This window comes from Babylonia areolata, chromosome 4 (assembly GCF_041734735.1).
Source record: "Babylonia areolata isolate BAREFJ2019XMU chromosome 4, ASM4173473v1, whole genome shotgun sequence".
Classification (NCBI taxonomy): domain Eukaryota; kingdom Metazoa; phylum Mollusca; class Gastropoda; order Neogastropoda; family Buccinidae; genus Babylonia; species Babylonia areolata.
In genome coordinates, this window is record NC_134879.1 from 4605117 (window position 1) to 4629383 (window position 24267).

Consider the following 24267-nt stretch of genomic DNA (forward strand, 5'->3'; position numbering starts at 1 on the left):
GTGTGTGTGTGTGTGTGTGTGTGTGTGTGTGTGTGTGTGTGTGTGCGCATGTGTGTGTGTGGTGGGGAAAGATGCAGAGCATTGGAAAAAAAAAAAAAAACCCATTAAAAGAGGGAGACATTGGCATAATATAGAAGGAAGCGCTAACATCAAACAACTGATGCACGCACGCACGCACTCTCTCACACACAGATACAGACACAGACACACACACGAAATATTGGGTTATTGCTTGACGTAATTAAGTTTTATGTAAATACACACATGAGCCAGAAAAAAAAAGTTGTAATGTTATGGTCCAAAGATAACAATAATAATAATAATGGTATTCATATAGCGCTGAATCTTGTGCAGAGACAAAAATCAAAGCGCTTATATATGGCACCTTCTCGTGTGAAACATGCTCAGTTACGTTGTACATTGTAAAAACCGACCTGTAAAGCATGCGTTTAAACACTAAAACGAAATCTTACATGTAATTAATACTCTGAATACAAGCAACCAAATACTAGTTGTTTTTTGTTGTTGTTGTTTTTGTTTGTTTGTTTGTTCATACACATATAAAACTATAGCAAACAACACTCATCATACATATCATGCATCACAATACCTTAATGATACACACTTCATATCACAACACATAACACCCATACGCTGTATGGCAATACTTAAAACCGTATAACAATAGCCATAAGCCACATCCTCAACACAGTCTTTAATAGCGTTGAAAAGTAGAGTTTTGAATCTGGGAATCATCTGCAAAGAAATGGTGCGAATGACCCGACAGAAGAATGGCACTACTGAGAGGTTGTGCACAGAGCAAATAAATCTGGATCCAAGGCTGAACCCTGTGGCGCTCCATGCTTCAACACATGACATCACCAGCCAGCGCCAAAGATCTCTTGCCAGTTCATATAACGCCTCTTGTCTGCTCATTCAAACCGCCGGGATACATCCACCCTCTACACACACAACTAACACTAGTACAACGTGTTTGCTTGCTTCCGTTCCATTCTCATATTGCTTGCACTGATTATCAGGATCAGGATGTATACGTCGTAGAGGCCAATATGGCCATCGTCACAACGGAACTTGGGAGAGTGCATGTAAACACACACACACACACACACACACACACACACAAACACCAACTACTACTACTACTACTGTTATTGATGGGAAACAGTAGCTGGCAGGGGTCTTTTGATGGCCGCTTTGAATGCTGCGGTCGTCCCTACACTCACAACTCCTTCCAGCTGATTCCATTCCGATATTGTTTTGTTTTTTTTAAAAAGAAAAAAAAGAGTTCTTTAGCTGGTCTGTCCTGCAGAATGTAATGACAAAGCCCTTGCTGTTATTGAAAGTTTTTCTTTCTACTATGTTGTCCATATTACGGTCTTTATAAAATGTAGGCTTGGATCTTCTGCTGGTCTTGCTTGCAGGTGTCAAGAACTTTCTTGGTGGTAAGGCCGGTATTTGATTGTCAACAATCCTAAACATTGTAGTAAGTCGTATGATTTTGCGACGATCCTCTAAAGGTGGTAATATTTTTTTTTTTTTTGTAGCATTTGCATCACGCAGCCTGGATCCCTTGATCTGCAGTCCCTGGTAACGAATCTGGCGGCCTGGTGTTGGACTCTCTCAAGCCTGTCGATGTCCTTTTTGAGGTGGGGGTCCCAGACTGCTGCTCCATACTCCAGCGTTGAACGGACAAGAGAGATGTATGCCATTCGACGGCTTTCGGGGGAGGGGGGGGGGGGGGAGGCAATTCCTCAGGTTACGTCTGAGAAAGCTGAGTGAGCAGTTGGCTCTTTTGCAAATGTTTGTGATGTGCCAGTCCATTTCCGGTAGTTTGAGGTCTGTACTCCCAGATATGGGTTTTGTTGAACTTGTAGTGCGATTCCATTTAGTCTATAAAAGTATGTAGATTTTCCTGTGCTGGATAGAATGTAGCATTTCTGTGCATTAAATCGAATTCCCCAGTCTCTTGCCCGTACTTCCAGACTATCCAGGTCTTTCTTTAGGGTGATAATGGTCTTGGGAGGAGTGGATTTCTCGGTACAGGAGGCAGTCATCCGCGAAAAGGCGTACTGTTGATTTTGTGGATTGCGGCAAGTTATTTATGTATCACAGGAAGAGTAAAGGGCCCAGTACTGTACCTTGGGTAACACCTGATATCACCTCTGTTTCCTCAGATTGCTCTCCCTCAAGGATCACTCTTATTTTACGTCGGGCCAGGAAGTTCTTGATCCATGTATGGGTGGGTCCTCTGATCCCGTAGTGATTCAGCTTGTGTAGCAGTGTGTCGTGTGGTACAGTGTCGAACGCCTTACTGAAATCCAGGATTACTACGTCTGTTTGGATGTTTGCATCATGCGATTTGAAAAGATCATGCATGGTGGTGAGCAACTGGGTTTCACACGAGTAGCCTTTCTTAAACCCGTAGTTTCTGTCGGTCAGTATGTTGTATTTTTCGAGGTGTCTATGGAGGTGGCAGCAGATAATGTGTTCTAGCAGTTTGCACGCTACAGAGGTCATGGACACTGGTCGGTAGTTTTCTGCTCTTTTCCTGTCGCCTTTCTAGAACACCCTTGAAATGTTTGCTGACAGCCAGTCTATGGGGAGGACTCCAGTGGTTATCGACTGTTGGAATATAATAGAGAGTGACGGGGAAATGGTGTCCGCGCAAGTTTTCAGGATTTGGGATGGGATTCCGTCTGGGCCGCAGGCCTTGGAGGGGTTTATGTTCTTTAGGAGTTTAACAATTCCGTCTGTTGTAATGTTGAGATCTTCAATGCTGGGTTGAGCTAGGCCCTCCACTGAGGGAGATGGTTTCTCATGATCTCGAGTGAATACAGACTTGAACTGATCAAGAAGGATGTTTGCCTTGGAGTAGCTGTGGCTATACAGGGTGTTTCCTTTTTTCAGGGCTGATACACCTGTGTTGTCTTGCCGTCTGCCTTTGATGTATCTTCAGAAGGGCTTCGGGTTCTCCCTTTGAAGCCTGCTTCAACGGTTTCATTGATGTATTTCCACTCTGCTCTTCTCAGTGCTCGGCGACTCTCTTTCCAAGGGAAGCGGTAGTTGGACCAGTTATTTAATTTCATGGCTTTCTTATAGGCCTCTTTTTCTAAGTATTCTCTTGACCTTCCTATCTATCCATGGTAAATTGCTGCTTTGTTTTTCCAGCCTAGAAGGGATATGTTTTTCTGTAGCTGGTACGGTTTTCTTTTTAACTCTATCCAGAGTTCATTTTTATCAGACCCTGCTTCCTGCATGGACTTCAGCTCAGTCTCTAGCTGACTTAGGTCGGTATTCAGGTCATCCCAGTTAGCCTTGGAGTACATGTAGTGTTTCCAGGGTTTCTCCTTTATCCTTTGGGGTTGTGTGTCCAGGTCAGTCACTACTGCTTCATGATCTGAGAGTCCTGGGATAGTTTTGGAAATTTTGGCAAGGGAAGGATTGGAGTCGAATACCAGGTCAATGGTCTTGTCTAATCTTGTGGGTTCATCATGGATTTGGGAGAGACCAGCTGACATGGAAAATCCAATAGTCGTTGCTGTCTGTGGCAATCCTGGGCACCGGCAGATACTGCTGAGTTACTCCAGTCAATGTCTGGGCAGTTGAAATCGCCTACAAAGAGGATCTGTTTTGCCCGTCAGTCCCAGAAATATTTTGTAGTGTGTGATCCAGTTCATCAAGGTCAGCAGTCGATCGATGGGGCATGTAGAAACAACCGGCTAATAGGTCTTAGTCACTTCGGTGGTGTTCAGTAGTGCCTGCTGTGAATTAAGCCCACCTACTAAGCTCCCTGCTGGCGACAATAAATACCCCCAGAGTTGAGACCGCCGCCACGTCCCTCCAACGACAGTCCCTCATGAATCTGCCGACACTGAAGACCTTTACATGACTCACCCAAAGCACGGAAGTGGAGGGGGATCGAAGCTGAGGTCACGTTTAGAGCAGGGCATGATAGGCCGCATAATTCGAGACCATCTTTTAAAATATTGATGATGAAGGAAGAGGAGAATGACGATAATGATGATGACGATGTACTATGAAGGTCCATTTTAGGTTTGGGACTACGTAACAAGGCTGTACTGTATCCGTTTCGTAATAATATCCCGGAATTAATCAGGCCCGAGAGGTACAGACACTTTCAGTGCTGATCAGGATATTTGAGCAACACACTCAAAGACGCAACTGTGAAGTGGGTGATACTTGTCCCAGTCTTCCCATTCAAGCTCAGAGCACACTTTAAGACTGGGTAGGAGCCGGCCGCGCACCAAACAACAGCAACAACAACAACAACAAACAAAAACAAAAAAACCTCCGCTGGGAATCGAACCTGGGTCCAGCCATCAATCAGCGACGCTAACCACATCGCCACGGCGGTCTGTTAATCTTTTTTTTTTCATGGATTGTCTACACTGGTCTCTATTTTCATTGTGTGACTAATGATTGTGTGACCTATCGGTATCGCTATGTGTCATTAGCGGGGAAATCGGTCATTTCCGAAAATGACTCCAATTTTCAGACATGCATACCTACAGAAATGACAGGTTCAGGCAGGCAGTCGTTTACGGAAATGTCTCAACACACCAGTCATTTTCGGGTCAAATCGGTCACCTTTACTTCCCGTTCTGCTTGGCGGGAAAATGTGCTAAATGGCAAAAGATCCAGCGAACTGCAATATAAACATCAGGCGACTGCGACCTGGTCCAGAGTTAAAAACTCAGAGCTGTTTTGCACAAAGTTGCAGGACAATGATTCTCAGCTGGGCAGGCTTTCACGAAAAATATAACATTTTATAGAAACCCCGCATAACAGGTGCAAGCGAAGTGGGGAAATGACTACTAAGCAAAGAAGAAATATTTCTCAATCATGAGCATATTATAGCGGAAGAAAGTAAAATCCGGAACTGGGAAAGAGAGAGAGAGAGAGAGAAAAAAAAACAACAAGAAGAAGAAACAAAAACATCAAATAAGATATATAAAAATATGTTATATAAAAGACTCTTTCATATAAAAAATATTGATTGATTGGTATGGATACTTACACACACACACACACACACACATCAAATAAAAGATCATACACGTCATCTGAGAAAGTAATATTGGTAGAAAGAGAAGGAATGGAAGAGGGGACACACACACACACACACACGCGCGCGCAAGATAGATAGATAGATAGATAGATAGAGAGAGAGAGAGAGAGAGAGAGAGAGAGCGTGTAAAACATGCATACATAGATAGCCTCTTTTGACCAAGGCGGCAAACCATAGAAACTGATGCTGGATAGCAGGTCGAAACTGAGAATGATAATTTAGATGTAGTATTTAGATCGAATATTCGAGATCTGAGCTGGAAAAAATACAGGTAGGCCTAATCGTTGGCGAGAATTTTACTTGACATACGTAACCTCTGTGTTTGTACATTACACTGAAAGAATTGTACTTCAAATGCAAAAACGACACTGGCAAAAGTTAATGATGAAACAATTATTGATTAGTGTGCACAGTGAAAACAATGGAGTTTTGGCTAAAGCACAATACAGTCCAGTCAGCTTAGTCCCGTGTCACGCTGCGGAAAAGCGTGCTTGTCTTGGAGATTCCATACTTGTATGGGTTGCGTGATTTGTGGGCTTATCCCAATTCGCCTATTTCCGATTCGCCTGTCACTCATTTCGTGATCCAGGTTCGCCTATTCCCAGTTCGTGTATGTGTATGTATTCAGTTGCTCTTTCTCTCTCTCTGTTTTAAAAAGCAAACAATGTGTGTGTGTGTGTGTACGTGTGTGCTTTCTTTCGTGCGTGTGTGTGCGTGCGTGTGTGTGTGTGTGCGTGTGTGTGTGTGTGTGTGTGTGTCCGCGCTCGCTCGATCACGAGCGCGTGTGTGCGCTTTAGAGATGGAGTCCCGGAACAGGCGAAACGGGAACAGCGGGTGGGCAAGATGGGACAAAAGGTCCAACTTATAGGAGGTCACTGAGATTGGAGCTGGGCTGAGACCAGGGTGGGGGATTGGGGGTGGGGGGTGGGGGCTGGAGGAGAGTGCCAGGGACCAGCCCTGGTTCTTCATGTAGCCCAGCATATCCTAGTAAAGGGGCGAATCTTTAGTCTGGGTAGGATTGGGAAAATCCGTTTGGACGCCAGCCACCCTGTAAGCCCATCCCCAAGGGTCACAGACGCCAAGACTTCCTGGAAGCCCAGGTCGGAGAGAGATAAGGTCCGGTCCCACTTGGGTGTTGAATCTTACCAGTGACAGCCCGGAACTGCCCAACGTCAACACACACTGTTCTCACCCCGCACAGATACCGGCTGGACAGTAGGGGCACCTGTCACGAGACAGTCACGGGGGGTGGGATGGGGAGGGGAGGGGGAAGGAGAATATATATATATATATATATATATTTAAAGATCAAGACGCTGTAATTGTAGAAATAAGGTTGTGTTAAAAAAAAATAAAAAAAAAAAAAAAATGTTCGCATGCCCATGTCAGCTGGCTAATCTTTTGCAGTTTGTTTCTGTCGGTCTCCGCTCGTAATTCGTAATGCACTCACTCCTGGCATATAGGTTTGATCGAACACACACACACACACACACATCTATGTATGCATGGTTAAATATGTTTATTCATATATATCTATAAATATATAAATAGTATTCCTGAATATGTCGAAAAGTATTCATAGTCAAGATATTTTACGCAATATCATGCAATTCATTCTTCGTTTCTGTTTCAGCAATGTTATGCCGGCTTAAAAATATCTTTTGGATCATTATTCTCAGTTTCAATCATAGCCTAAGGTCTTGGGTTTTCTCCCAACTCTTTAAAGTGGAGTTTGTGTAATTCGAGTAATTTCCTATAAATTACCAACTTGGACATCTAGAAAATGATTCTTTAAACAACTGACTGAATAAACTGACTACAAATGAATAAGAAACTAAAAAGGTATAAACAAGAAAAAAAAGTTCTTAATCCACTTGACATTCTGCTGAAAAAGTATTCCAGAGAGAAAGAAGGAAAGAAAGGAAGAAAGAAAGAAACCGAATCAGTGATTCGACCAAAGTCTGGGACTTGGGCAGTTCTTTTTCAGGCATTCCATTTTCAGGTCACAACGGAATTGGGATCGGGATGACATGCCTACACCGACATTGTCAGCAATGTCAGCGTTATCTGGATCAAAGGTGCGAACCTTTCCGGATTTTCCTTATGATTTCAGTTTCAAATTCTTGGTGAATGAATGAATACTGGTACTCTGAAAAGCATGCGTTTCTGCATTTTCAGCGCGTGAGAACATTGGCGAGCCCCACAGACGACTCACTGTAAGTGAGAGGCTGTGAGGACAGTGGCCCAATATTGACCTGTTTATGTGTATCCGATGGAAAAATTATTTCTGCTTTTCCTGTGTTTCCGTATCTTTCTGAGTCATGTCACGTTGAACCGATGGGCCTGACTGATCTGAATCAAATGGGTAAATCGTTTCTGTTCTTGCCTTTAGAAAGCCTCCTCGTCTTGTCCTGAAAGTTTGTGATCCAATAAATGTTGTTGGCCGGATCCAGAGCCTTCTGATGGTAGATGTTTTTGGGCAGATTCTTCACCATCTCGCTGTTGCGCTTGGATCTCTCCAGGCTGAGGTTCCCCGGCAGATCAGGCATCAGGCTTGCTATGACCATATCGGGGAAGCTCCGCCCATGCATACAGGTAATCTTGTCCGCGGACCAGATAAAAGGCTGCACGATCAGCTCAGATCCACAGGCACTCTTTTCACGTGCCGTCAAGCTGTCGGAAGTTCCCTCTTTGGCGGACTGTTCGCGAAGATGGTTCCGAGCAGCAATGACGCTGGCATCAACGCGCTTCTTGGCCCAGTGGTCAGCGTTGCTGTTTCTGTAGGCCCTCTTTGGGTCGGTGTACTTGGGTCTCCAGGCGGTTGCCTCGGTTATCGAGGGCTTCGGGGCGATCGCGAATACATTCTTGTAACCAAACAGCATTTGCGAAAGCAGCCTCTTTCGAGTGTTTTTGATCTCTCTGTTCACTCTCTCTTCCTCCTCCCTCGTTGGCCGCGGCATTCTGTCGATGGTGAGCTGGAGACCACGTCTTCCGAAACCCAAACTAGTGCCGAACAGAAAAGGTGGAGACGTTCAAACCACAACAACAACAAAAACCACCCCACTGTATGATGTATCAGTATCAGTAGCTCAAGGATGCGTCACTGCGTTCGGACAAATCCATATACGCTACACCACATCTGCAAAACAGTTGCCTGACCAGCAGCGTAACCCAACGCGCTTAGTCAGGCCTTGAGAAAAACACTGACAAAGATACCAGAAAAAAAAAACAGACGAAAATGAACAAACACGAACACAGGCAAATGGGAACTGAAAACAGGATGGATGACACAAAAAGATCCTGACGTCATGTCTTGACGCGTGCCAGACGGAGAGTGACGAAATACTTTTTTTTGTCTTCTAAAAAAAAATCTTGCAGTGTGTCTTAATTTTCCTTCTTCCTTCATCGTTGATTTTAGTATGTTCTCTGGCTTGAAAAATACTTTCTCCGATGTCTTAAAGGAACCCCCAGAAGTTCTTGCCTTCTGAGTAGGGTCTTCTCCTTCTGTGCAGATCCTTAGACAGGAAAGGAAATATATATATATATATATATATATATATATATATATATATATGTGTGTGTGTGTGTGTGTGTGTGTGTGTGTGTGTAACAAGATAAATCCTGGACTTGCTGGCACCACTCCATGAAAATAATCCACAGGGGTATGATTCTCGAAAGAGAACAACAAAAAATGCTAAATAAACCCCAAAGAAGAGAATTGTTCTCCTTATATATAAACGACCCGTAACAAACAACACACACACACACACACACACACACATAGAGGCACAGTGAGGAGGGGGTGAGAGAGAGAGAGAGAGAGAGAGAGAGAGAGAGAGGAGTGTGTGTGTGTGTGTGTGTGTGTGTAGGTAAAGGGAGGAAGTTTCGTTCAAACATGTTGAACTGGAGCGTCATTGGGTTGCCTCCCGTAACATAATTCCGCTGTCTCCAAAGCTTTTAATGAATGTAGCAAGGACATTCGTTTGTTTATTTGTTTAGAACAGGGTAGAATAGAATGTCTTTATTACCAAGTGTACCGGGGTCTCAAGGAATATTGGTGGGGATAGTACATGACAAGGTACGAACATAAATCGAAAATCGTACACAAACACAGATACAGTAGAAGTTAGGATACATACAAGTGCATATCAATCTAAAAACTTGTGCATACTCACACATGCACACACACACGTTTGAACAGAAGCCGCATATTACATGTGGATGGGGCTGATGGCTAGATCTTCAGGTAGACTGTTGCTGATTGCACAATTCTATTTATAATACTGGATTTGTTCGAAAGACAGGGCATTGACTGCTTTGGGGAAAAAGCTATTGGCGAAGCGATTGGTTCTCGTCCTTATACTTCTGTACCGTCGACCAGAGGGGAGCATCACGAAAATCCCAAAAGCTGAATGTGATTCGTCCTGGCTGATTGATTTTGCTTTTCTGAGTAGCCACTTATAATATATGTCTTCTAGAGAAGATAGGTCAGCCCCGGTAATCTTGGTGGCAGTTTTTACGATTCTGTTAAGGGCTGCAACTTCTGGCTTGGAAATGTTACCGTACCAAACAGTAATAGCGAAGATTAGCACACTTTCAATGACTGCTCAGTGGAAATCAACTATGATTTCCTTTTTAATTCCGAACTTTTTGAGGCGCCGAAGAAAGTACAGGCGCTGTTGTGCTTTCTTAACAATTTTTTTCCGTATTTTTCTCCCATTTCAAATTGTTGGAAATGATCAGTCCGAGAAATTTAAATTCGCTTATGATGATTACTTGCTTGTCTTTAATGACAAGTGGTAAGGGGTCAGATCTGGTCTTCCTGAAATCTAAAACTAATTCTTTTGTTTTTGATACGATGAGTTCTAAGTTGTTTTGATCACACCAGCTGACAAGTTCCAGTACTTCTTCCCTATATTTTGACTCATCACTGTTCGTAATCAGCCCTTCTTGAGTAGTATCATCAGCAAACTTGACCATGGTGTTACATTCATTTCGAGTTGCACAGTCATGTGTGAATAGTGAGTACAACAGTGGGGATAGAACACATTGGGTGCGATAGCATTTGACATCGGAGCACCAGCGTGTCTTCACGAAGAAACACACACCACCGCCCCTTTGCTTGCCAGAGGAAGCAGAACGCTTAGCTCTGTGTACAGTGAAGCATGGTGGTTGAACGGCACTGTCGGGGATGACCGGGTTAAGCCATGTTTCAGTGAATCAAAACACAGAGTACTCTTTGTAGTCTCTCCTCGTCTGAATGTTATATGTGAGTTTGTCAGTTTTGTTGGGTAGAGATCTAACGTTGGACAGGAACATACTTCGTTGGCCGGCGTAACCTTGAAAGGGCCCCATCTCGCTTTCCGCGTTAATACTCACTGACACATTTCTGATAACTTATCCGAATCGCAATAAAAGGGATTAATGAGAATGGGAGGGAGTAAAGGTTGCGATGGAGTGTGTGTGTGTGTGTGTGTGTGTGTGTGTGTGTGTGTGTGTGTGTGTGTGTGTGTATGTGTGTGTGTGTGTGTGATGTTTTATATTTATTGTCTCAGTATTCAGAACAGGTGCAACGAGGTAATGTTTCAAGAGGCATAAGAAGACGACGACTGAAAATAACCTTTAATGGGTTAAGAATTAGGTAAAATGAAATGAATACAACAGTGAGTAAATGTGTTCTTTTATTTGGCTTTCGCGCGTGTACGCATTCACTCACCACCTCAGTCTAGTCCCCCCAACCTCATCAACGTGCACACACACACACACACACACACACACAGAAGGAAAAGAAAGAAAAAAAGATAGAAAGAGATGTGAAAGGAAAAGAAAGAAGAGGATGAATAAAAATAATGTATGAACTCCACATCTGGATTAAGTCATGTATTCACTCCAGCCTCATGAAATCCCAAGCTTTCTTGCATTGATAGTTGCTGAACACGCACAGATATAAACCTGGATTAAAAGAAGAGAACTGAATTTTTTTTGAAAAAGTAAGAGAGGCAAGGCCTTCAAGACTCACTTGTGATACACTCTTAAAAAAAAGACACACACACACACACACACACACACACACACACACACACACACACAAATCAAATCTTAAAAAAAAAAAGAAGGTTAAAATGTGTTCCGTAATTGATATTACAAAGCTTCAGGTTTAAAAAAAAAAAAAAAAAAAAAAAAAAAAACCGCCATAAACCCAGATAGCATGCAAACATTTTAAAAAACGTTTTTAAAACATATCCTGTGAAACGTTTCAAAGGGAGATTTGTTTCCCTTGCTATGGTTTTGGTGATAACGTTTTAAAAACGTTTTTTAAACATTTTCCTGGAACCAGTAAACTGGCCACTTAAAACCAAGTGAACCAAAATAAAATGTTTTAAAAACGTTTTTAAAATATCCTGTGAAACGTTTCCAATTGAGATTTGTTTCCCTTGCTATGGTTTTGACAATAACTTTTTAAAAACTTTATAAAAAAAAAATCAATAAAAAAAAAAAATCCTAGAACCAGTAAACCACTTAAAACCAAGTGAACCAAAATGAAACGTCTTAAAAACGTTTTTAAAATATTCTGTGAAACGATTCCAAGGGAGATTTGTTTCCCTTGCTATGGTTTTGATGGCAACGTTTTAAAAGCGTTTTTAAACATTTTCCTAGAACCAGTAAACCACTTAAAACCAAGTGAACCAAAATAAAGCGTTTTAAAAACGTTTGCATGCTATCTGGAAAGCAGATTCGAACCAAGCATGTTCGGGCGAGGGTCAACGCTTTTACACGCAGTGCTAACCTGCATCTACAAATGACGTTAAAAGATAATATCAAATCACGCTGTTGATTTTAGCATGATAAATCTGAACTGTACTCGAGGTGATAATGCCGTTTAAATCATATCATTTTGGTATATCTCGGGCATTTCAGAAATTCTTTTGAGTCCGTGGTAAAAGAGACGTTGCCATCGCCTCAAGCACACCACAACATTTAGCCATTTTCTCTGGATCTACATAGATGTTCGACAGGCTTAGTTACACTCGCCGGGGAAACTACGACAAGGTCGATTCAATTTCTCTTCAATGTTCATTCTAGTTAATTCAGTATCTACTTTAAAATATTCGTATGCAGTAAACACGTCGATGATGTGGTCTGTGTCACTGTATGTGTTCTGTCCAGAATTTGTATTTCTTTTCTTTTAACTAATATCAAGAAGAAAAAAAAGAAAAAAAGATCAGCCCAGACCAGCCCAGACAAGGCCAACCGAAAATGAGTGAAATGGTCAATTCAATTTTTTCTTTTATGTTCATTCTTGTTAATTCAGTGTCCACGTCAGATTATTCATATGCAGTAAACACGTTGATGGTGTATTTAGTTTCAATGCATGTGTTCTGTCCAGAATTTGCATTTCTTTTCTTTTACTTGCGAACAAGAAAAACAAGGTCATGCCGTCGTCTTACCAAGCATAACCTATGTTCTGGCAACTGGGAAGCGGTGATATGGTGTTTTCGGAATCCGGAACGAGCCTCAACGAAATAAACCATAGATGATCCGGAAATACGGTTTAATTCGGGAGACTTACAATCTATCATCGCTATGACTGTGAAGATTTTTTTTCCTACTATACTTAAGCAAATCTAGTATTGGCAGACAAAGTACACACACACACACACACACACACACACACACACACACACACACACACAACCGAACACTGGTTTATAACACAGACTCACCTTTTTTTACACAAGTGAGTCAAAAAGACTTTCAACCAGGGAAGAAACAGAAACAGACATTTCTGGGTTGTATATCGTGAGAAACAGTTTCTGAGTTTAAACGAACAGATGGTGTGTGTGTGTGTGTGTGTGTGTGTGTGTGTGTGTGTGTGTGTGTGTGCGTGCGTGTATGTGTGTGTGTGTGTGTGTGTGTGTGTGTGATTCACTGAAATGCAATGAATGTGCGTAATGACCTTTGATCATAATCACGTGATTATCGGCGCGGCACAAAGCCATAATGAGAGTCGAAGGCATGATATCTAGGAAACAGTTTGCGTGTACAAACATGAAATTCCTCAACATGGTAATATTTGTCTTAATGCGCCAAAGGAGCTAACAAACTCACCCGATTACTTTCTGTGTTTCGACATTCTTTTACTCCTGCACTTACACACACACACACACACACACACACACACACACACACAAATACACACACACACACACACACACGCACTAGCGCATACACACATAAATGTCTGCTCCTCACCCTGGGCGAAAATCAGCAACATTCAAACATACGAACTTAAACTTACTACTCAGCAATAATAGTCTATCTGTATGTCTACCACATAAGAGTGAAAATGATTTTAGAAAAAAAGAGACAATATTCAAAATGGATTTATTCAGTCTTGAAATTAGTAACCCTATCGAATTGGGGGGGGGGGGGGGGGGGGGGAAGGGAAAGCGAGCCAGAAGTTTTATTTGTTCTTTGTTTGTTTTAAACCAATCAGGTCAAGGGTTTTGTTCGTGGTTGTTATTTTAACCAATCAGGTCAAGGCTTTTGAATCTTGTTGTTATCTTAACCAATCAGGCCAAGGCTTTCAGCCCGAACACCTTGAAGGACAGGATGGAGAGGATCTGGAAGAAGACCAGCCAGCCGACCAGACACTCGAAGTTGCGAGTTAGATGGTCCGTGGCCCCGGGGTAGCTCTCCGAGAGGTACATGTCTCCATATGGTATACAAGAGCCTGGAAATAGTTTTGATTTAGTTATCTATATATTTAATCATTTATTCATGGTAGAATATTCACACACACACACACACACACACACTCCTCTCCTTTGCCACACATCTCATCCACCCGTCCCTCGTCCCCACCCCCAAGAACACATACCCACCAACAGATGTAACAAACTCAGACAGATGTTCCCAGATGTTCCAAACATTCCACAGTCGGCCGCCGCTCTTTCTGTGTCTCATGGACCTTACAAATGGAATGAACCCCTTCTTTCGCTTCTTCAGATCTCTTTTGTAACTCAGGTCATTCAATTCTGGGCACTGAATAAAACCTACTTCATTACAAAATAGCCCCCCCCTCCCCCACCCCCCGGCCCCCTATCCCCCCGCCCCCAACTCCCCCAGCCCCCGGTCGCTTCCTCTTTATTGTTCACTGTTTCTCGAGGATTTGAAATCAGTTTTTGTTTTTATCCTTAATAAAAAAAATTTGGGGGGGGGTTATAAATCTTTCACCCCTGATGCATTCCGTGTAAATGACTGGTGTGTTCGCGCTTTGATTTGTCTCTGCACATGATTCGGCTTTATAAAAAAGCTTCTTCTTCGTCTTCTTCTTCTTCTTTGTTGTCGTCGTCGTCGTCGTTCGTTGTCACTGTTATCGCAGTTATCATTATTATTATCATCATTATTTATTGTTATCATTGTAGTTGTTGTTATTATCATTATTGTTATCATCATCATCATCATCTGCAGCAGCAGCAGCAGCATCTTCGTAATCATCATCATTCTACTCATTATTATCATTATCGTTATTATCACCGTCGTCGTCGTCATCATCATCATCATTACATAGGCCATGAAACACGAACTCTGTCTCTGTCTCTGTCTCTGACTCTCTCTGTGTGCTGATGTCATCAAATAATGAAGATACTGTGCATAGTTTAGCTCTGTATTCATACAGAGCACTTCTGACTGAGAGAAACACTTGTATCCTCATTGTTAATAATTGGTGATAATAAGTTTGGTTTTTATTTTTTTTTAACTCTCTCTCTCTCTCTCTCTCTCTCTCTCTCTCTCTCCATATATATTAGATATTCATTTACCTCTTCTTTTTTTTTTTTTTTCTCTCAAGGCCTGACTAAGCGCGTTGGGTTACGCTGCTGGTCAGGCATCTGCTTGGCAGATGTGGTGTAGCGTATATGGATTTGTCCGAACGCAGTGACGCCTCCTTGAGCTACTGATACTGATACTGGTACTATTGTGTTATCACACACAGTTATAGTAACACATGTTACACCATGTTACCGCCTTCCTGGGTACGAAGGGCTATGGGTCTTCAATGAATTAACCATCTGAATCTGGAGCTGGATCTGAATTCTCTCTCTCTCTCTCTCTCTCTCTCTCTCTCTCTCTCTCTCTCTCTCTCATATCTGTATAAAGCACTCAAAAGGAGAAATGTATATGTTACATCATGAAGACTTTTGAATGTATGACTTTAGCATTTTACTGTATATTCCCCTTCAAAGGGGCTGTGGCCTATATGAATAAATCATCTCTCTCTCTCTCTCTCTCTCTCTCTCTCTCTGTCTCTCTCTCTCTCTCTCTCTCTCCCGTGCCACCCCTGTACCCTGTGTCTGAGAGTCACACGTGAAGTTGAGGTTGTGGAATTCGTTGACCACCACGATCTCACTGGCATACTTGTGGATGGAGGCCCAGCTCAGGTACTGTAGGTACACCTGCATGTTCTCCAGACTCCTGTGTGTGTGTGCGTGTGACAAACAAACACACACGCACGCACACGTGCACGCACACATACACACACACGAACATACATACATACACACATACATACATACAAATATATATGCGTGCGTACATGCTTGTCTCTGTGTGTTCATTTGAGCGCGCGTGCGTGTGTGTGTGTGTGTGTGTGTGTGTGTGTGTGTGTGTGTGTGTGTGTGTGTGTGTGTGTGTGTGTTTGTGTGTGTGTGTGAAAGAGAGAGAGAGAGAGAGAGAATGTGTGTGTGTGTGTGTGTGTGTGTTTGTGTGTGTGTGTGTGTGTGAAAGAGTGAGAGAGAGAATGTGTGTGTGTGTGTGTGTGTGTCTGTGTCTGTGTCTGTGTGCGCGTGATGTTTTGACGCGCTTTATAACAATGATTCACGACGATGACGATGATGACGATCACTGTCAGCATCATTAACATTCCCCATCCACCACCGCACCCACTTCGCTTCCATACATCGCCCCTCCCATCACCACCACGCCTAACACACACACACACACACACATTAACACCCCACCCCCACGCACACCTTTCCTCCCACACGTACACACGCATACCTACAAGTACACACACACACACACACAGACGCACAGACGCACAGACACAGACAGACAGACAGACACACACACACAATAACAGAAACTAACACGGACACACTAACACACCTATCCACCCCCACCCCCACCCGCCCACTCATACACACACACCAACCCACCCATCCACCCACCAACCAACACCACACCCCTCACCTCCCAAACGGACACATTCACACCTGTCTACACACACACACACACACACACACACACACACCCAGCCAGCCATCCTCTCCTCTACCACACCCACATCCACCACCACCACCCCATCCCCACCACACCCACACCCACCCACTCATCCACCCCTACCGAACCCCGCCCTCTCCACCTCCACACACAACCACCCCCACCACACCTCCACACACAACCACCCCCACACCACCCCCACACACAACCAATCCCCACCCCACCCCCACACACAACCACCCCCCCACACAACCAACACCCCCACACCCCCCACACACAACCACCCCCCCCACACACACACACTCCACCCCCACTCACAACCACCCCCACGCCAACCCACACCCACTCCACTACCACCTCCCCTCGAAACCCATCCCCACCCTCACACCCACACCCACACCACCCCCACACACAACCACCCCCCACAGCAATCCACACCCACTCCGCTACCTCCTCCCCCACCCCCACTCCACACCTGAGGAATCCAGAGGCGATAAGTCCCGAGGCTGTGAAGAGTAGAGCCGTGGTGGTGTTGGCCAGCTGCGAGTTACGGAAGAGGCCCATGGTGGCCGCCGTCAGCAGCTCCCCGGCCAGGTGCAGCTGGAAGACCACCGCCAGGAACATCCCGAACCGGTCCACGTCCGGGTACATGCCGGCCACCCTGTTTGTGAGGGTTTGAGGGTGGGATAGGGTGGGGGAAGAAGAAGAACTGAATGGTTACAGTCAGTGGGGACTACCATAGCTAACACCACCACATCCCGAACCGGTCCACGTCTGGGTACATGCCGGCCACCCTGTTTGCGAGGGCAAGGGGTTGTGGGGTGTGGGGCACTGTTCTAAAAATACATGGATAGCGCTTGCCTTCTTTGAACCCCTTTGCTAACTGAAGCCAGCGGAAGTGTTCAATCAGCCATTTTGCTTTTCGTGTCAGCATGGCGCGAAACATGTGCAGCCGAAGGCTCAGCTGTTTTCACGGGAAGCTTTCACTTGCTCGCGGCGTTAGTTAAGCTGACATTCCTGTGTGTGTCTCCACTGCAAGTTTGCGCCACGTGTCACTGCACTGTTTTCCTGTAAAAACTTTGGTAGATAAGCCTTTGGCAGATTTCAATCAAGACACAACATTTGACATGTCGTGGGGGCAAGCATAACACGATTTCATCGAAAATACATGGTCACAGTTCAGAAACTTCCACCAGTTTGCAGACGACTTGTCAACGGACTGACGGCAGGATATGAAAAACAATTATGGCGTTCAGTTGGCTTCAGTTTTCCTGGCCAATGAGCTATCCATGTATTTTTAGAACAGTGGTTGTGGGGAGAGGAAGGACCGTGAATAGTACGGTTAGTACACTTAGTGGAGACAACGATAGCTAACACTACTGCCAGGAACATCCCAAACCGGTCCATGTCCGGGTACATGCCGGCCACCCTGTTTGTGAGGATTGGAGGGTGGGGTGGGGGTAGAACAGTGAAGGTTACAGTGAGTGGGAGCTACGATAGACGAACCATGGGTGTGTGGCTGTTGTTGGACTTGTTGTGATGGGGGGAGGGGGGGGGGTAAGGTCTAAGGGTCGGGGTGGAGTTGGGGTTGGGGAGAACAGTGAGGGTTAGTGGGGATTACCATAGCTAACACCACCGCCAGGAACATCCCGAACCCGTCCACGTCCGGGTACATGCCAGCCACCCTGTTTGTGAGGGTTGGAGGGTTGGGTAGGGTGAGTGTTGGGGGTAGGGCGGAGGAAGAACAGTGAAGGGTACAGTTAGTGAGGACTAAGATAGCTAACACCACCGCCAGGAATATCCTGAACCGATCCACGTCCGGGTACATGCCGGCTACCCTTTGTTTGTCAAGCAAGGATGTTTGTGTAGTGGGGGGTTAGGGGGTGGGGGTAGGGTGGAGGAAGTACAGTGACAGTATAGTTAGTGGGGACTATGATAGCTAACACCACCGCCAGGAATATCCTGAACCGATCCACGTCCGGGTACATGCCGGCTACCCCGTGTTTGGGGGGGGGCAAAGGGGTTTGTGGGGTGTGGGTGGTGGTGGTTGGGGAAGAAACAGCGAAGGATACAGTGAGTGGGGACTACCATAGACGAACTCCTCAACACGTAACATGTCATCAAAACTGACACAGAAAACATCAACAACTTCAGTACCCAGAGTACTGATGTGCAGGCCTCCTGTTTCAGTACTGGGCCTATCTACAAAGCCTTGAAGGGGCGTCAAAATTCAGTTGAAACGTACGATGTTGGAGAATAAGACAATGACGATTTTTTTTTCTTTTCTCTATTCTCTTAGTGTGTTCATATTTACATGTACACGCAACACTTCTGTATTTGTATATTGTTTTCATGCTGACAATATATATTACACTAAGCTATCATATCTTCCTTACTTCAACGAGGGCGATGACCTTATATTTGATAACTGATTTGTTTGTTTGAAGTGGACCGCTAACCCCCAACGTTTGCTTTCGTTAAGTGACAATGGAAAAGAGGGGTGTGGGGTCCGAAAAAGTTAGTCCAGAACGACCCCCCTTTCTTTTTCAATAGTTTGTAAAAAAAAAAAAACAAAAAAAAACCGGAAAAATCCCTGCAGAAATGGGTCAATGTCCAGCTGGAGATGGCAGGGCTTTCTTTCTTTTTCAATAGTTTGAAAAAAAACACAACCCCCCCAAAAAAAAACAACCAAACAACAACAACAACAACAAACAAACAAACAACCCCCCCCAAAAAAGAAACAACAACAACAACAACAACAACAAACAAACAAAAAACACTGTAGTAATGGGTTAATGTCCAACTGGAGGTGGCAGGGCTCGATCACGACACAAATGACACCAGCGGTCATGCATGGCTAGACCTGAATGTATGATAGTCAGTCGTGTCTGACTATGACTATCAGACAGAGTAGCAGAGGAGGCGACTGCTGTCACGACTATCTGGGCTAGAATTTGATTATAGTGGAGAGTGTTTTACACCCCCGCTCTCTCGGCCAAGAGGGTTTAAGGACGGTCGGACACGACTGACTATCATACATTCAGGTCTAGCCATGCATGACCGCTGGTGTCCCAACGGCCAACTAGCCCCCAAGGCTGCAGCACTAAGAGCCAGTGCTATCTTTGCCTCCTAGTTTGAGAGTCTTAGTCCTTCACAAAAAGAGTTGCAGTAAATGACTCCCCGCTGCAATAGAACCCCCCCCCCACACACACACACACCAACAGCTCTCACAGATAACCCCTCAGACTGACCGGCTGACTAGACCGACTGACCAGTAGATGAGGGAGGAGAAGATGATGCTGGCCATGGCCACGAAGGGCAGAATGTGCACCGTGTAGGCCAGCAGGAACGTCTGGCATCCGTAAAGTCCGTCCAGGCCCTCCCGGTAGAAGTGGTCCCTCAGGGCTGGAACTGAACATTCACAAAAAAACAAACACCCTCTTCGATACAACGCAAACAACAACAACAACACAAGCCAAAACCGGACATTTCAAACACACGTCAGACATAAAAGAACGCATAAATTATCCATCGTAACGGTATCATACAGACACATGATAGCCCGCGTCGGTGCGCGTGAGTGCGTGTGTGTGCGGGGGAGGGAACAAGGGTGACGAGGTGTGGGCTGGGCGTGTGTCTCGTGTGTTTGTTTTCTTTCTTCGTGAATATGTGTGTGTGTGTGTGTGTGGGGGGGGGGGGGGATGCATGTGCGTGTGCGCGTCCTTGTGTATTTGTGGTGTTTTTTTTTTTCGTTTTTAGTTTGTTTGTTCGTTGTTGTTTTTTGTTTTTTGGTTTAGCCAATGAAGAGAAAAAAATCCCAACAGAAAAAGAAACATGTGTTTTACGGACTTGCATGCCCCTGAGAAACAACAACAACAACAACAACAAACAGTAAACAGAATTCTACCCTGTGACATGGCGCCACCCCAGAATTGTGGTTTGAGTGTGCGTGATGGGTGTCTGGCCCCAACCAGTTCGTGTCTCACTTGTCTGGTGACCGGTCGCTAACTTCACCACAGCTCGGGTCATTCTCTTGTCTGTGTTGGTGCAGTAATTCTTTCGGGGCGCCCTTCCATTGCGTAGAACTCCGATCAAGCACTCTAACTTAAAGGTAAGTCTCGTTTTAATCTTTCAAGTGTATGCTATGCTATGTTGTGCGCGCGTGTCTGAGTTGAGAATCTAGCACGAACAGAATCAACCCACCCCACTCCACCCCACTCCACACACACCAACGCGAACACCCCCCCCCCCCCCACACACACACACACAAAACACATCACCTATACCCATCCACCCTCCAACACACCCAAACACGCACCACTTCCCGACTCACACACACACACACACACACACACTCTCTCTCTCTCTCTCTCTTTCTCTCTTTCTCTCTCTGTGTGCCCCCCCTCCCCCCCAAACACCCCCACCCATCCCCCACAAAACACCACCCACACCCACACCCCACACCCACGAACCCACCCACCAACACACCACACACACATCACACAACCACCCACCCCCTCACCTCCAAACACAACCCCTCCCCCCCACCCCGTACCCCCGACAAGGACCAGAAACAAGGAACTCACAACAAGCGATGTTGTTCATGATGGCCATGTAAGGGGGCACCTGTACGGAGTTGTAGAGGAGTCCGATGCGGTCCTGGATGGAGCGCTGGTTGTGCTGCAGGCGGCCCAGGAAGGCCAGCAGGAAGGGCATGAAGGCAGGCAGCATCATCACCCGGTTGAAGCACGACAGGCGGTCCCGGGCCAGGTTCAGGTTCATCCGTCTGCAACCACGGCGATGACGATGACATTGATGGCGATGATGATGATGATGGTGGTGGTGATGGTGGTGATGATGATGATGATAATGATGATGATGGTGGTGATGGTGATGATGATGGTGATGGTGATGATGATGATGGTGGTGGTGGTCATGAGGTGATGGTGATGATGATGACGATGGCGGGGGGTGGGGGGTGGGGGGGGTGGGGGGGGTTACATTGACTTTTCACTCATGAACATCGTCACCACCACCACTACTGACCCAACGACGGTGGTGAAGGTCCTGAACCACCCAGGGGATTTGAACCTCCGCGTAGTGATGGGGGACGGCAGCTTGAGCTGCTCGGCCACCTCCTCTTCCGTGTTGGCCAGCAGATCCGAACTCTGGTACGCTGCCAGCAACTCCTGCATGCGCTGCTTTGTCTCCTCCAAGCGCTCGGGATCCCGGCGATCTATGCCGACGAGGTCCACTGGAGAGAGAGGGGGAAAGAGAGAAAGAGAGGGCGAAAGAGGTCGGGGGGCGGGAGGTAGAAAGAGCGAGAGTGAGTGGGAAAGTTGAAGATTAGTGTGTTCACAAATTATTTCATGAGTTCTGAAAGGTACATTTTTATAATATCAAGACTAGTTGGACACTGAGAATGGCTGAAATATTATTCTAGAACAAACCACCTGAATTGTGAAGGGGAGGAGGAGAAGAAGAAGAAGAAGCAGAATAAGAAGACATAGAAGAAGAAGAAGAAGAAGAAGAAGAAGAAGAAGGACTTCCCCCTCGGAACGCCAAAGGAACAGCCAGGACCCCCACCCCCCACTCCATCCAACGCTCTGCAGACATCCAGAGCTCCACCTCGGAGCGTCAGACGTCTCTGAGCCCCCCTTGCCCGCCCCCCCCCCCCCCCCCCCCCACCCCCACCCCCACCCCCTCCCCAAATCTCTCTCGAAACCTGACGCCCCACCCAAAGAGAGATCCATGACGCCCCCTCTAGCAGCACAACCTTCATGGAGCACAAAACTCAAACCCTGAACAACTTCATCATGAGGGTGTTAGCCAGTACGTCGTTTGATTCAATTTTGCAGTATTTACTGTACAATGCTCAGCTTATCAGAGATTGGTGTACGCTTACATTTGATGGAGTCTCCCCTCGGACCGACGGATAAGTAGGCAGGCAGGCTTATCTGTCGGTGTGTGTCCTCATATGGGAGAAGAGGCCGATTCTGGATGCAAAGCACTTCCCACATTTGTTGCAATGGAAAACGTCTCCAGAAGTTGAGCCCTGCTTCCTTTGCTCACGCTTCTCCTTAATGGCCAGCGCTCTCTTGTTTTCAAACGTCTTTATGCCACTTGAGCACAGCATCCTCCAGCGAGAGCGGTCAAGGGCATCAGTTTCCCAAGAAGCGATGTCTATGTGACAGGCTTTGAGGTTTGTCTTCAAGGTGTCCTTGAAGCGCTTGCAGAATCTTCCAAGTTCGCGGTGGCCTTCCTTCAGCTGGCCATACAGTAGCATCTTCGAGAAGTTGGAGAAAATGATAGGCGCTATGTAAGTATCCGTATCAAATCAAATCAAATCAAATCAAATCAAATCAAATCAAAATTAATATCACTCACCGTACTCATTCAGCGGGTTGGAGAAAATGACAGGCGCTATGTAATTATCCGTATCAAATCAAAATTAAAATCACTCACTGTACACATTCAAGGAGTTGGATAGAATGATAGGCTCTGTGTAAGTATCCGTATCAAATCGAATCAAATCAAATCAAATCAAAAAAAAAAAAAAAAATCAAAACCACTCACTGTACACATCCAAGAGGTTAGAGAAGAACAGGATAGGCTAGGCGTTATATATATAAGTATCCATCCCAAATCAAATCAAATCAAAATATAAAAAAAAAATCGAAACAAATCAAAATCCCTCACTGTGCACATCCAAGGGGTTTGAGAAAGGGATAGGCGCTAAATTCATAAGTATCCCATATAAAAAAAAAAAAATAAAAAAAAAATAAAAATAAAAATAAAAAAAAAAATAAAAAAAAGAAAAGAAACCCACTGACTGTAGACATCCAGCGGGTTGGAGAACACGGAGCAGGGGTAGCCGAGCCCCGTGAAGTACGGCACCAGGCTGGAGGTGGGCCCGAAATACATGACGTGGCCCTGACACATCAAGGTGGTCATGTCCAGCAGCCTCGTGATGTCTGACCGGGGCTGGTGCAGGGACATGATGACCAGCTTCCCCTCGCGGGCCAGCTGTTGCATGCTGGCCACCAGGTGGCGTGCCGTGAAGCTGTCCAGCCCCGTGGTTGGTTCGTCCATCAGCAGGATGTCTGACGGCAAGGCAGGGCAAGGCAAGGCAAGGCAGAGGCAAGGCAAGGCAAGGCAAGGCAGGGCCAGGCAAGTCAAGGCAAGGCATGGCAAGGCAAGGCAAGGCAAGGCAAGGCAGGGCCAGGCAAGGCAAGGCAAGGCAAGGCAAGGCAAGGCAAGGCAAGGCAGGGCAAGGCAAAGCAAGGCAAGACAAGGCAAGGCAAGGTAGGGCCAGGCAAGTCAAGGCAAGGCATGGCAAGGCAAGGCAAGGCAAGGCAAGGCAGGGCCAGGCAAGTCAAGGCAAGGCAAGGCAGGGCAAGGCAAAGCAAGGCAAGGCAAGGCAAGGCAAGGCAAGGCAAGGCAAACAGTTTATTTCTTGTGCCCCTGGGGGCATCGAAACGTTTCATACATACATATTTTAGATACACCATACAAACAATAAGAGTGATGTCAAAAGAACAAAGAGGAAAAAACAAAACACCAATAGGCACCGCCAACATATATTAATAGATAATTCATCCTCATCTATTAACAACAGACGTACCTTTACCGAAAGGATTTACAAACAGAAGAGATAAATGCTTTCAGTTTTAACAATATTCTTTTGTTGTCGTTTTTTTTTTTCTCGGAAAACAATAACTAGAATTTAAGGGAGTTTGGGCGGCTTCTATAATATCGGCGGAATAAACGAGTGGTTAAAGCGTTGGACTTTCAATCTGAAGGTCCCGGGTTCGAATCTCGGTAACGGCGCCTGGTGGATAAAGGGTGGAGATTTTTCCGATCTCCCAGCTCAA

The 24267-nt window shown here is 45.4% G+C and overlaps 1 protein-coding gene across 2 annotated transcripts in view; it reads right to left on the reverse strand.

Annotated features, from left to right (window-relative positions):
- Positions 1-13560: 13560 nt before the first annotated feature.
- LOC143281542 (ATP-binding cassette sub-family G member 5-like) overlaps positions 13561-24267 on the reverse strand; it is a 31837-nt gene continuing 21130 nt past the window's right edge. For both annotated transcript variants that reach the window (XM_076586761.1, XM_076586760.1), the window contains exons 5-11: positions 23227-23496; positions 21440-21647; positions 20980-21179; positions 19666-19804; positions 16869-17054; positions 15459-15586; positions 13561-13844 (exon numbers count right to left, since the gene is read on the reverse strand). In XM_076586761.1, the coding sequence (XP_076442876.1) occupies positions 13684-13844; positions 15459-15586; positions 16869-17054; positions 19666-19804; positions 20980-21179; positions 21440-21647; positions 23227-23496 (1292 nt within the window). In that variant the 3' untranslated portion in view covers positions 13561-13683. The remainder of the gene's footprint in view (positions 13845-15458; positions 15587-16868; positions 17055-19665; positions 19805-20979; positions 21180-21439; positions 21648-23226; positions 23497-24267) is intronic.